General features: G+C 37.7%; 1 protein-coding gene across 6 annotated transcripts in view; it reads right to left on the reverse strand.

Moving 5' to 3' along the window:
• The window catches only part of LOC134225474 (maternal protein pumilio), a 432,855-nt gene that overhangs the window by 326,632 nt on the left and 92,126 nt on the right, over positions 1-14,097 (reverse strand). For all 6 annotated transcript variants that reach the window (XM_062705574.1, XM_062705572.1, XM_062705573.1 and 3 more), the window contains 2 exons: positions 7,163-7,395; positions 6,959-7,094 (listed from right to left, as the gene is read on the reverse strand). In XM_062705574.1, coding sequence (XP_062561558.1) covers positions 6,959-7,094; positions 7,163-7,395 — 369 coding nt within the window. The remainder of the gene's footprint in view (positions 1-6,958; positions 7,095-7,162; positions 7,396-14,097) is intronic.

Genomic DNA, 14,097 nt, shown 5'->3' on the forward strand with positions numbered 1-14,097 from the left:
TTTACATTTTTCGAACATACTACTTTTGTGGAACTTGTTTGGCAGTTGGTATGAATTAAAGCAGTAAATACTACAAATTATTTGTAGTCAGCTCCATCGTCTGGATTTGAATTTGCCTACAAGGTAAACGGTATTTAAGAATTGTAATGACCGCTGTAAATAAAATAATGCTATACGATTAGTGATATCTATCAAAGTTTATGCGCTGGGGTCGCATTTCACTCGTTTTTTCACGCCGGTCGTTTCCATGCGACGGTTTTTCCCCAATTTTGGGATTTAAACCCACACAGATTTTCGTGATTTTTTTTACCTACGCTGATGTTTAAAATGATCGGAAGATGCGTAAAAACTGATTTCGTTGAAATCGTTTCCAAAGCGGTATTTATACGTATACGCGTATACGCGGTACGTTTCTCCACGTAAAAACCGGCATAGATTTTTGAAAGTGAACGTAAAATGTTTGACGAAACATTATTTAACCGAATCACGAGGAGAAGCGGTGAACGACAAATGCGAACATTCGTCCGCTGTAAATCAATACATTCTCGTAACAAAACAGCAGATTGCAGAAACCGCAATCAAACTGACTTCAACTATAATCGATTCTTCACGATTTTCACGTACCCCTGACTATAATAAAATACCGCTAACTTTAGAAAAATTCGCGAGAAAACCCACACAGATCCCAAAATGAAAACACATAGATCCGTAAAAACGAATTACGTTAAAAAACGCGTAAATGTATTACATATACCAGAGCAAGCGTCATATCAGGGATTTTTTTATTCCTTTCCTAATTTGGTAGGCACTCTGTGTTTCTAAACCGCTACTGTGGCATTCTGCAGAACAGAATCCACACAGAATCTTTTTTTTTACATTCATTATACTGAGGGTCGTGGGTTCGAGTCCCATCTAGGGGAAAGTGGTTACCTCCAATACATTTTTCAAATCAAAATCTTCCACATAATGTACATATTCACATATGAGTTTTCAGAACATTGTACATTCATTATTGTTATCATTGCCGGGGACCTTCTCATCCATTGTCCACTGTGTTCATTTTCCATATCATGAATCCATTTGCTCGTTGCATTGTTCGGTTGCCGTTTATACGGGTACGTTGGAGTAATGCCTCCGAGAAGAACAATTTGTCAGTCGCCATCGGGCAGCCGTGTCTGCCGTTACCGTTTTGGGCTGCTCCTCCGGCGACTGACAAGGGTTTGGTGGAGGGACTGGGAATCGAATGTATCAAATCAGGGAAATGTGTCAGAAAATTTGCGGGAAAAGTTGAGTTAAATTGTCGAACTGATGGAATGGGATTCTTCCCAGAATCAAAATTTCCCTCATGCTAGTCTTTTTTTACTCTATTTGAATCGAACTTTCAATAAATATGGTAGGGAACGATTGCAACGTGAACAACAAAACATAAACAAACCAAGTTTTAACAGATATAATTTGTAGCAAATACTTCTCTTTTATTTTCGAAAGTAGTATGTACTACTATCTTCGGAAAAGTTTTCAATTCATACTCATGACATTTACGAGTTGCTGGAACACATCAAATGGTGTGAAACCAATTTGCATCATCGCAGAAAGAATTCGGGTCTACAACCGAGAGTTTCAAAACCTGAGGCGAGACATATGCAAATCAAACCGAAGGATGACATCGTTTGATTCAACTATGTGCCAGAGAACGGGACACACGTTCAGTAAAGCTTGACATCCACTGCTATGTTCACTAGCGTTTCAAAATCATGGAAGGACCACATTCCACGGCAAAGATGCCTATAAGTTATGTGCTACTGTGGCCAGTGGATTTTGAATTTCAAATTCCCGGTTATTTCCCGGTTTTCTCCCGGTATTATAAAAAAATTTCCGATACAAAAAATATAAATATAAAAATATATATACATATATTAGAAAAAAATGGGATTTATAAATATTAAAAATAGAAAAGAATTTCCATATAAATAATATATAATAACAATTATACTGCAACTGCCAATTAAAATGTAGAAGAGTGATACTGCTTTTTAGCTTTATAAGTTTGATTTTTTTATTCAAGTAAGTATGAGCTCATGACAAATTATTTAGTCATTGCGATTCTGCAGAAAAACATCCCGGTTGAATTTTTCATGCAAAATGTTATCATTTCAATCATTTGTCAGAAAAAAAACTCAACAAAAAGGCTTTTAAAACTAACAAATAAGCACTTTATTTCTCACATATTTAATATTATCAAATATGCTATGCCAAAAACATAAATTTCCTGCATTAAGCAACGAATAACACAAATCAAAACGGTTGATCGAATCTACATAATTTCGTTTGAATCGGGCATGAGTTTTGAGTTTTTTCAAATTATCTTGGTTGGATATTTTATACATAATTAAAATATAGATAATATAGTAACAAATTTGTATTAATCATTTTAAATAAAATTATATAGACTTTTTCAAAAAAGCAACAAAGCTTAGGTATTCTTTGATTGCTTTGGGAAACTTTTCATGCATACTTCTATTAATTATTCAAATTTATATTCATTTGTGTCTACCAATGCGCTATCAGAAACAGGGCCTTTCAAGACTGAATTTGCTTCACAACTTGTGAACATATTTTAATGCAAAATTTATATCTGATTCCAAAGTTTCTTGAAGGAATTGTAAACAAGACCCTGCAAAGGTGCAAAAAAAACGTTTTTTACGTAAAACATCTCCTCTGTATCGTATTTATTCAAACCATTCGGCAATTTGATGATAAGCCTAGTTTTCTAAGAACATGTGTACAATGTTCTATTAATCGAAAATCCATATTCTTGTTAATGTTTGAAAGTATAATTCGTCCGTAAACAAGAATACGGATGAAATATAAAAAAAAGTTCTTTACCGAACCTAAACCTCATATGAATATAATGTGTAACTGTGAATCAAATTTCCATCGTCACAACTCTTTGATGCATCATGAGGATCGTGAAAGAAAAATTTGATTTTTTTTTGTTGAATACGAACGGCTTTGGAAATATTGCAATATTTGAAATAAAAGAGGAGGAATACCAAATATATTTATTTGGACAAATTGGAGAACGTAGAAGGAATCGATTGAGATTTCGGTGCAATGAAAGTTGATAGCTCATATTCCGGGTATAAGTAACCCGGAGTGGTAATTAAATACTTTGTCTGAAACTCAACTTTGGTGAGGATTGATCTTTGATTGAATGGGGTATCTAGGGTCTATAAATTCATAAATACATGACCTACTTTAGAAATTTATATGAGTTCACAGTATGTACGAAAAATTGTAAACTCTGAAATAGAATGGAATGAGCGAATAAGTCTACCAATTCTCTCATAATGTTTTTTACATGGAGACAAACGCAGATTTGAAAAATTTTCCCGGTGGTTATTAAATTTCCCGCATATTTCCCGACATTTTCCCGGTGATTTTCAATTCCCGGTTTTTTCCCGGTTCTCCCGGTTTTCCCGGTCCGCTGGTCACCATGTACTAGACCATCTTTGGACAACAACAAACACAATAAAACAAGAGATGACATTTGTTTTATTGTCGTTTTTCATAACAACGAGCATTTTTCGATCTAGTACCCATTTCAATTTTCCTTCCATTACTCGATCTCTCCTTATCTTGATGGTTCCTTCAATATCGAGATGTGGAGAGGCGACAGTATTAATTGTAAACATTGTTATTCTTTTGCTATTTTCTTCTACTCGGATTATCACCCACCTCGGCGATTATGGCGTCAGGGATGGCTTCATTGCAAAAGGTGCTCGCAAATAGTAAGTTGAGTTGTACTAGTTGAAATGTAAGTTGAGGCCACTTTCTCGTCCAGAGTCATTGTAGTAGGAAGTCCAGACTGTTTCCTTCATTCATTTACGTTCCTCCAAAAAGATTTCGGCCTGTTCCTCAAGTTAAGCTGCTTATTTTGCTGATATTGAGAAACAGAGGCGTCTAGCAATCTTGTGTGCAGAATTTATCTTTTTCGTAGTGTTCACGCAACGAAAAGGAGCCGTGTATGGAGAAGCGTCTGAGAGCAGCTCTCTTAGTAATTTTGATTCTACGAAGCTGACGGGTCTGTCTGCGGCATTGGAATTTGGAAGGATGACTTATGTGAAGAATATCGATTGACACGAGTAGATCAGTTTTTCACAAGGTTCGTCTAGACAGTTGGCAAAACATCTGACGTTAGACTGAAAAGGGATCAAAGTGGATCGAACTGACCATTGATGCATCAAAGATGAAGCATACGATAGAAATAAGCTTAAAAGAGACTGTTTACTAGAATGATTGAATGAAACTTCAATCAACGGATTCCTTTTAAAAATAATACAGTGGGGTCGAATTTAACACGATTTGTTTTTTGGTTATTATTGACCGACTCAAAATTGAGAATATTGAATTTACTCAAATTTGGGTTATTGGGCTGAACGACCCCGGTGAGTTGCTTGCATCTTGTTCTAGTTTGGACAACAACCCTGGGAAAGAAAGGGAAAACTACCCGAATTTGGGTATTTATCTGTCCGTGTGGGATAAAACATCAGTCCAGTTAACGAGAAGAAAATATCATTTAAAATCCCCTCGCTGCGGAATCTTTGTTTTTGTTTCTCTGACGGATAACTGCTTTTCAACTGGGCTTTGGCCCATTTAGCGAACGCCCAGTCAAAAAGCAGTGAGCGAACAAATCAAATTTGTAAGAGTTTACAAAACTCAATGTTACTACAACTCAGGATAATATTACAATTTAATGCATCCGAAACATTTGCATAAATTTTGTATTCATATTAGGAGAAGCAGAAATTGTGAAATCAACTACCGTGACATGCCCTATTACCGTGGGGTTAAGGACGTGTCCACAATAATTTCGCTATATAAAATTCAATTTGTAACAATCACCCTTGAAAACTATGTCGCTTTAATCAATATTAAATACATTTGAAGGGAAAAATATGTTTTGTACTTCAACTCATAAAAAATGAAGATAATAGTATTCGACATTTGACTTATGAATATGCCTAATACCGCGTACATTCCGAAGAAGATTCCAAATACCGCGCAGAAAATTGCCTAATACCGTGCCCTATCAAACAAGCTCAAATGATGAGCTTAAGAGCATATTTACAATAAAATATGTAAATAATTGAATCATATACAAATTTCAATTAAATTATTAGGTCATACATACTAAAAAACGTCATAAAAATTTACTATTTTACACAGATACCTACTGGGAAAAGAATCATTTCCTTGGAAAGTTAGCAATTTCTCAATATTGACGGTTTATAAGCGTTTATTAATTTTCAAATAATTTACTTCACATTTATTTAGGTTTTAGATAGAATCGAGTGTCTAAGTAGATTTGAAGACAATGGAAGAATTTGAATTCAGATGAAAAATACTCTATCTTTATTTCTGAAGGAAACTGCTCAGGAAAAATATTTACGTCTACAGTCTGTGGTAAATATCGCATAAATAATATTGTATCCGTATGTACTTAACGACATAGTAAAGACGATTTGTATGTTCATTAGATGTATACCATCTTCAAGTCTTCCAACAGAAGTTTCTCTTTGAGGAAGTATTGGAATAATACATATTGCAATATGTAATTCATCTGAATGATGCTTCCCTAGTAATCCTACGCATAAAATGTCGTAGATATTTAATATGAATGTTTCAATACCTATACGATATTGTCTAGTGGTCTATGTATTCAATGTCATGGTTACGTTTTATTTTTCTGAGTATCAACTTCACGGTATAGCCTAGTCACGGTATTAGGCACTACTGGCGAAGAAGATGGCCTAATACCGCGACAATTGTGTTGATCAATAAAAATGCAAAAACAAGAAATTTAAATACCATTTCAGTACCCAGCTAATTTTTTATAGCTGTAAAACTGGGCTCAATGAGATATGGGAAGTAAATACCATTTAAAAATCAAGTTACAAGACTTGGAAATATGACTATAATTTTAAGCCTTTTGCTAAGCGGATGCAAATTTTGGCTGGTCGAGCCATACATTTTCACATTTATTTTTTAGCGCCTAATTTACGTCACAAATACCCACAATAATAATTTGCTAACATTTTCTGATATATATTTGTGTATTTCACCAAATAATGTGATGTGTATGACAGACAGTACCTCTATATTCATCAATTTGGATAAAATCCACGGTATTAGGCAATGCGCGGAATTAGGGCAGGTCACGGTAACAGTGCGTGTGAAAAATGACTGAATCTTCAACATGCCTTTCACCTAAAGGGACAGTTGTCCCGTTTTAACAACAAAAGGTTTTGCAATAGTGCACGATTGCTGAAACAAGATTATTTCTTCATTTAAGTCAGTCAGTTAATTTGAGAAAGCCGCTTTAAATAGCTAGCATTTGAATATTTTTCGAAAAACATGTTGGGAAATAAAAAAAAAATTACTTGAAGGAACTTGGATTTTTCTGAAAAATAATGTGGGGAATTTATTCAGGATTTCCTGAAAAATCCAATTATTTTTTTTCCTTGAAAAAAAAGGCGAAAAGTGGCCACACCAATCCATGCAGCGACATTGGTTAAGATTACTTCCGGCGTGACACCGAATCGAAAACTACGACAACGCGTGCCGTCGCCGACTGGCGCAAACCTCTAGCCTTGGATTTTCGAAGGAATATGTTTGGTTTACGATTCGATTCGGCTAATTGGCGAATAAAAGCTGCATGAATAAGAAGAAGAATCCGAAAGATGATATTTGAAAAAAAAATGTACGGTGAAGTATACGGAGAAATTTTTAAAACTCATCTCAAAAATTCTAGAAACAATTTAATTTAAAACGGTAAGCGGTACGGGGTTGGACGTTACTGCAACCTTCATTCGCCAGTAATATGATCAAATTGTGCACTATTCCAATCTGCCAAAGATTAGGACGATATGATTCGAAATTATAAAATTTTACTCACTTTGTCATTATCATCAAATTTCAATCCCTTAAATCGAGGTTCTAAACTAGCAAGCGGACTTTCTTTGTTTGTTGGAGATCCACCGAGGACGTATTCTACCATTTTTACACCAAGTCCTCCAGTGGAATCCCGGGGGCTAAAAGATACAAAACGGAAAGATTATTTATGGAAAAATGAACAAATATACCATAAACGCCACCATACCTTAAAATTCCTGTCGATCCGGTCGGATTCGTGTCGGGCGCGTGCGGGAAGATACGTCTCGAGGCCAGTATCGCATCGCCCTGCGATGACCAGGTGGAATCACGCCACACCTGATGGTCGGTGGTGCCGTGCAGCTGAAGCGGCGCCAACGGGCCAGTGGCCCCTCCGGTGGCCACCTTCACATCGTTGCTGCCGCCTTTTTCCCAGAGTTTCTTCGTTGCTGATGTGGTGATCTGGGGGAAAATGAGAAAACAAACGAACACATATTATATTACTGATGGTGCGTTGTATTGGAAAATTTGCGAGGTGAACTCTCGAACTCGACGGAGGAAACTTGCACCAGAGCATGATCTGACCTCCTCCATGCATAATCGGTGCTATTCGGAATGAGAAGCGCTCGGAAAGTCAATTTGGATAATGAGCGTCGATAATTGGGGCTAATTCACTGACGTCATTGGAGCGCGCAAGCCGCAAATTTGAGCAGCCATGGGAAGCAGTGGAAGCCAAGGAAATTACCACTAGGCGGAACAAAGATAAATCAGAAGAAAGGCCAATTGACGCTTTTCGCGGTGCGGCGAAACGAGCTGTCGACGACCTACAAAATTTGGAGGTTCGATCAAAAGATCACATTGAGTCGGTGCGGTGACCGCTGAAAACGAATCGCTACGAGGGAGGGTAGATGCATCATTACTAAAATAGGTTGTATTTGAGATTTTGTACCAAGTGAATAGGGGCAAAGCGAAACTAATAGTTCTATGCTACATTTTGTTGGGATTCCAGTAAGTCTTGCGAGCAAAGACGTAGAATTGAGATGTTCGAATCTCGGTCACGATCTGGGATGTTTCCGGATAGAGAACATTCACGACCCTTGGGCATAGTTTTCCGTTGTGCTTGTCACACAAAATAATTCATGCAATGGCAGGCCTAGAAAACCTATATATTAACCTTTTGTCTGTGCTCTGGGGTCAATATGACCCCAGGCCACTTTGAGTGGCTGCCATTTTTTTAATTTTCAACCGATTCTCCTAATTTTGGTAGTTTGGTAAAACTCGCCGAGATCTGTTTCCTAGGTGCAAATTCACTTCAAAAATCTTGAAAATATGCGCTACAGTGTACTATTTTCAAAAAACTTACGTTGTCTGTGCTCTGGGGTCAAATTGACCCCAAATTGAAATTGCTATAACTTTTTTAATGCTTGGCCAATTTTGGATTTTTGGTGCTGTTTCGAAAGATAAGTTAATCATCTTTCAGGATGTTACCAAAGATTGACTATAGGTGGGCGGGTACATCGCGGGGAGGGGTTTTCGTAAAAAGGGTACAAAAATAGTGATTTTTTTATGCTTATTTTACTTATATCTGAAAATCCTACCCATTTTGAACTGCACCTTTTCAAAAAGGTTATGCAGGAAGGCGTGTGCTTTGATATGAGGCATTGATTAGTTTAGAGCTTGGTCGCTAGGTGGCGGTATATTTGAATTCATTAATTTAGACTACTCAAGTAATTCCGATACATGGAATTTTCCTCATTGTAAATATTCTTATCGCACAAATTTGAAATTTGTAAAGATGACGTCTTTAATAAAGTTCGTCTGGTGGGAATGGACTGTCATGTGACGGAATGAATAATTAGGAAATTTACAAATAGACGGCGCTAGCGGACTTGCAATATTCTTGCATATATGAAATATTGCTTTAGCTTGAGATCCCTCATACCTACACTCAAGTTGTATTCGGCAACATTGTTCAGGATGTCTAGCACTACAAAGCGGTGCTCAATATAACGAGTACGTCTTCCAATTTTTGAATTTGTGCGATAAGAATATTTACACTGAGGAGAATTCTATATATCGGAATATCTTAAGTAGTCCAAAATAATGAATTCAAATATACCACCACCTGGCGGCCGAGTTCTAAACTTATCAACGCCTCATGCCAGAGCACATGCCTTCCTGCATAACCTTTTTAAAAAAGGTGCAGTTCAAAATGGGTAGTATTTTCGGATATAAGTGAAATAATCATGAAAAATCACTAGTTTTATACCCTTGTTCACTAAAACCCCTCCCCGCAATTTACCCGCCCACCAATAGTCAATTTTTGGTAACGACCTGAAATATGATTAAATTATCTTTCGAAACAGCCCCAAAAATCCAAAATTGGCCAAGCATTAAAAAATTTATAGCAATTTTAATTTGGGGTCAATTTGACCCCAGAGCACAGACAACGTAAGTTTTTTTGAGCACAGACAGAAGGTTAACTGTTGTAATGCATATAGACTACTAAGCTGAAAAGCTTGCCGAGTTCCAGCTGGAATGTGGATCTATTGAAGAAGAAGAAGATATGTCTGGTTCAATGGTTCCACGGTACCTGGTGTAAAGAAGGCAGTGGACACTACCATTAAGGAAGCAGGCATATTATATGGGTATCAAATTACATGTTTTTCCAAGACGATGAATAAAGAATCTATTTTAACCGTCAAATGCGAAATGTTTTTTTAAAATATAGATACATTTTGATACATTTCGAGGACTGTAAGGCTCACTAACAAATTTATAACAGGCTCTGGGTGTTCTGCGAAAGTGACATCGTTTCTGGATCCCGGGCCGTTTTCACCGAAATTGTTTTATCTCTGTGTATTCTTGACGGATTCTTGATCTGCAGCCAGCATTGTCGGCAAATAAGTTCTCTAGCAAAAAAAAACATGATGAAAATAATAAAACGTCACATAAAATGACAAGCAAAATAAAAAATGCATTTTTAACATACCCTCGGAAAACCAGGAACCCATCCGGTGTCCGTAAACCGTTTTTATATTATCAAAATCATGCTGATTTGAATTTCAACTAAAGTTTGCCTATAGTATCTCAACCTTTTTGTCTAACCTCTCTAATGTTTGATAATCGATTTACATCTTGAAGAAACCTAAGCAAAAAAGCGCTTCAAATCATCATCTCGTCTACAACATTTGATTCAATGTCATTTAAGTAGGGCTTGATGTTGAAATTGATCCCACAAGAGTAGCGACAGAGAACATACTTTCTTCAACGACCCGGCAGCCATTTATCCCTTCGACTGAACAACGTTTTACCCATAAATCTCCCATGCAACGATTGAAACATGGTAACATCATTCCGGCGAATTAACCACCTCCGTCATCGTGGTAATCGCCGTCGCATTTGACTGTACGTACCCTATGTGGCGATGATGGCTCAAGAGCTGTTCCGTGCACTGACTCTGACTGACTGCTGGCTGGCAGTTCAAGTTCAATCATAATGGTGCGAAAGTAGTAAAAGAGAATTGGCCCTAGGCGGGCGGGCTGTTTGCCCGCGGAGGAAACCAAAATGAAAACTAGACACCGCGAACGGGAAAGAGACGGAAAATAGAATTACTACAAACGATGAAAATAATCCCCTCTTCCCCGACGGGGCCGACGGGCACATCCCTCCTCTTCCACTTTCCCCTCTATTTGAAGTATTAGTTTTGAAAAAGTTGTAAGTCTAAAATTTTCAAAAGAATTGTATTTCTTATACTAAAGCGGTTGCTTTGGAAAAGAATTCCAAGTGAATACTTTGAAGTATAAAAGAATTATATTTTATGCATTAATTAGCAAACTAAAGTTTCTTTGTAATGTAATCAAAGATACTTCACTAAACTCTTTCCAAGATGTATGCTTGATATGGGTGTTACGAGATTACACACATCCAGCCACTACAATACTATAGTGAACCATTGCGGCCTGCTCCGCGGTTGCTACAAAAAATACCAGCACACAAACCCGAACCGTGCTTATGTCTTGGAGTATGGTGCGTGAGTGCGATGCTGTTTCGGATCGGATTCGGAATTTGCACTAAAGAGCAGCAGTCCGCTAACGGGGTTGACTGACGAAGGACCGCGAAGACTGGTTGTCAACATGCGGAATGTCTAATGCGGCGACAATCATGATTTAGGTTCAATTTAACCCAACCATATAGGGGGGATACAAAACAGTTGGTTGCTCGGATAGAATCATTGACACGGATCATCGCACTGTTGTGTTCACCTACCGAAGCATATCCAACAAAATTACTTGGCTTTATGTTTATGGAGATGGCGGCAAATATAAAAACTTTTTTTTTGCAAGCTGCTACTTGCAGTTTTTTTTGTCTGCCACCAGCGTTTATTATTTAATTAATTTATTTCGCATTGCGGAATGTTCAGCCATGGCAAACAGACGATTGAAATTGGTTTGATGTAATTATCGATTACTGTGCATTACTGATTAGATGTTGAATTTAATTGTTGGATTGATTCACACAATATAAAACCAAGAGGACAAGTTTACCAGAATAAATGTTTCTCCATCACAAAGAGATGGAGATAATATGGTCCGTTCAGATAATATGGTTTCGTCGATGACATTGATAGTATGGCACGTAACTTGGAGAAGATGGAGGAATCCTACATCAGACTGAAGAGGGAGCTAATCATTAACAAATTAAAGGCGAAATACATGATAGGAAAAGACTCAAGAGAGGACAACGCAAGCCACTCACCACGAGCTTATATCGGTGGCGATGAAATCCAGGTGGTTGAAGAATTCTTGAGCTCCGCCAATAACGATAATTGCAGAAAAATTCGGAGACGCATCATGGTAGGAAATCGTACGTACTTTGGACTCCGCCAGACCTGGACAATGCTCGTGGAGAACCAACGCGCACTTGGAGTTTTCGAAAGGAAAGTGCTGCGTACCAGATATGGTGGGGTGCAGATGGTGGAAGGTACATGAAGGTGAATAAAGGGTCGTACACTAATTACGTAAGCACTTATGGAGGGGGGGGGGGTTTGCCATTTTCTTACGCTCCATATAAATAAAAAAATATATATCTATGTGGGAAAAACCATACTTGGGGGGTGGGGGGTTGAAAAACCCAGAAAAAATGCTTATGTATTTATGTAATTAGTTTTTTTAAGCAAAAAATTAGTGTACGGCCCCTGAACAAGAGATGCATCAGCTGTTGGAAGAACCATCCATCGTTCACACCGCCAAAATCGGAAGACTGCAGCCAGAAAGTTGAAAAATAACCCGATGAAAATGGTTCTCCGACGGGCACAAGAAGGTGCGGAGCGAGCAAGGTGGAAAAAGTTTGGATCTACTGACATTCTCTGTGCTCAATATTAACTGTTCTCTACCGCGCAACTCTTGGTTTTTCTTAAGGATAGTGAGTTCATTTCCACAGCGTTCGATGAGCTTCAAAATAATGCACTCCGATTGGAGCATTTCGTACCGGTTAAGCCGTCCGTTTTTCTTGGCGCTTACTTCTCAAATCTACAGCGAAGGTTGTCAATGACTCGCTGGACGTAGGCCACAGCACGAACGAGACATTCACATTTTCATAACCTTTCAAAATGATGCACATGAAGCGATTGAAGTTCTTTCTCTGTGTCAGGTACATTCGGTGATTGCTAGGAGTTTTGAATAAGGAACGTTGGAACTTGGAACCAACCATCGACTGTCGGAGGCTGTATTCAGACCTTTGTGTCATTTGGTTCGAAATTTTGGTTTGACAACGTTCGAACGCGTTGGCACCAAAGTCAAGTAGGGGCAGTAGGGGCAATATGAACATACGGGGCAATATGAGCCATCCTCATTTTGAGCTTCTTGACAAGTTTTATCATGTAAAAGTTATATGATCTTTAAGAGGATGCTCCACGTATGCATCAACGTGAAAACCGCATTAAAATTCAATTCAAACATGAAAATACACTTGAAAATGCAAATTTTCGCTGCATAGGCAAAATTATTATAAGATTTCAAGTTTATAAATAAGGATTTGACACAAAACTGATAAAAATACAGGTCAAAAATACATCACAATCAAAAGATATATTAAAATTGAATATTGTGCATACATGTTTATATTGATACAAATCTGAATTTATCATAAAACTTTTTTTTTCCCAAAACCATAGAGACGGGGCAATATGAGCATACCTGCATAGAACAAGATATCTGGCCTCAAAATGTGAACAAGTTCAAATTTCAGTAGTCAAATACAAGAATATTATCATATATTTAAGATTCATTACGGAAAAATTACAACAGCGCATTACTGCGATAGAAACAGAAAAAATGACCAATGACCAATTGAAATGTGGCTGTTCAAACGGTGGAGAGTGGCAAATCAGTTCAGTCCGCTGTTGTGCAGTTTTTTCATTTTATTTGGTATGGAATACTCACAACTGTTGTAGGAATATCATATTCTTCCATATTACGATACTTTTTTCGCCTAAATAAAGGTTTTGGAAGGGCCCATACTGCCCCAAATGGTGGCTCATATTGCCCCGTATAGTCGGGAACACACATTGAAATCAATACATTTTCAAAAGTGCACTCCAACAATTTCCAAACGCATTTACGCATACGTAATATGAAAGGTAACATTCTCTAGTATAAGTCAACTACATTTGAACGATGTTTTTTAGAGCTTTTCAGCGCTTTTCGGGACGATTTTCTTAGGTGGCCCATATTGCCCCGATCACCCCTACCAACGCCAGATGTGCTGACCGAGCACTTTCCCGTGGACAACAATAACAGTTACCAGTCCAATGGGATCAAAAATACGCATAACTTCGCTTCGCTAACTTCCTGTAGGAGCTTCTGTATCTTTATTTTTATTACACTTTGGAAGACGAACACGTCTTGGTCTGGCCTTCAAAGTCATGCCGAGAACACGTTCGTAGGCAACCAACCTGTCACTCAACATTTTCTCCAGAGATTCCGTTTGTTGTTTCCCGAACTGTGTAAGAACTTAGCACCAACAAAATGACAACTTTTGTGATCATTTTCCAAGGCTCTCATAGATGTGTAAAATTTCTCCGCAGAACAAAAAAACACGTACTACCAAAGCATTCATCGCCATAATCCACCACGTGGCTGCCAAATTTTCAAAAATATCAAA

Source organism: Armigeres subalbatus, chromosome 3 (assembly GCF_024139115.2).
Source record: "Armigeres subalbatus isolate Guangzhou_Male chromosome 3, GZ_Asu_2, whole genome shotgun sequence".
NCBI lineage: Eukaryota > Metazoa > Arthropoda > Insecta > Diptera > Culicidae > Armigeres > Armigeres subalbatus.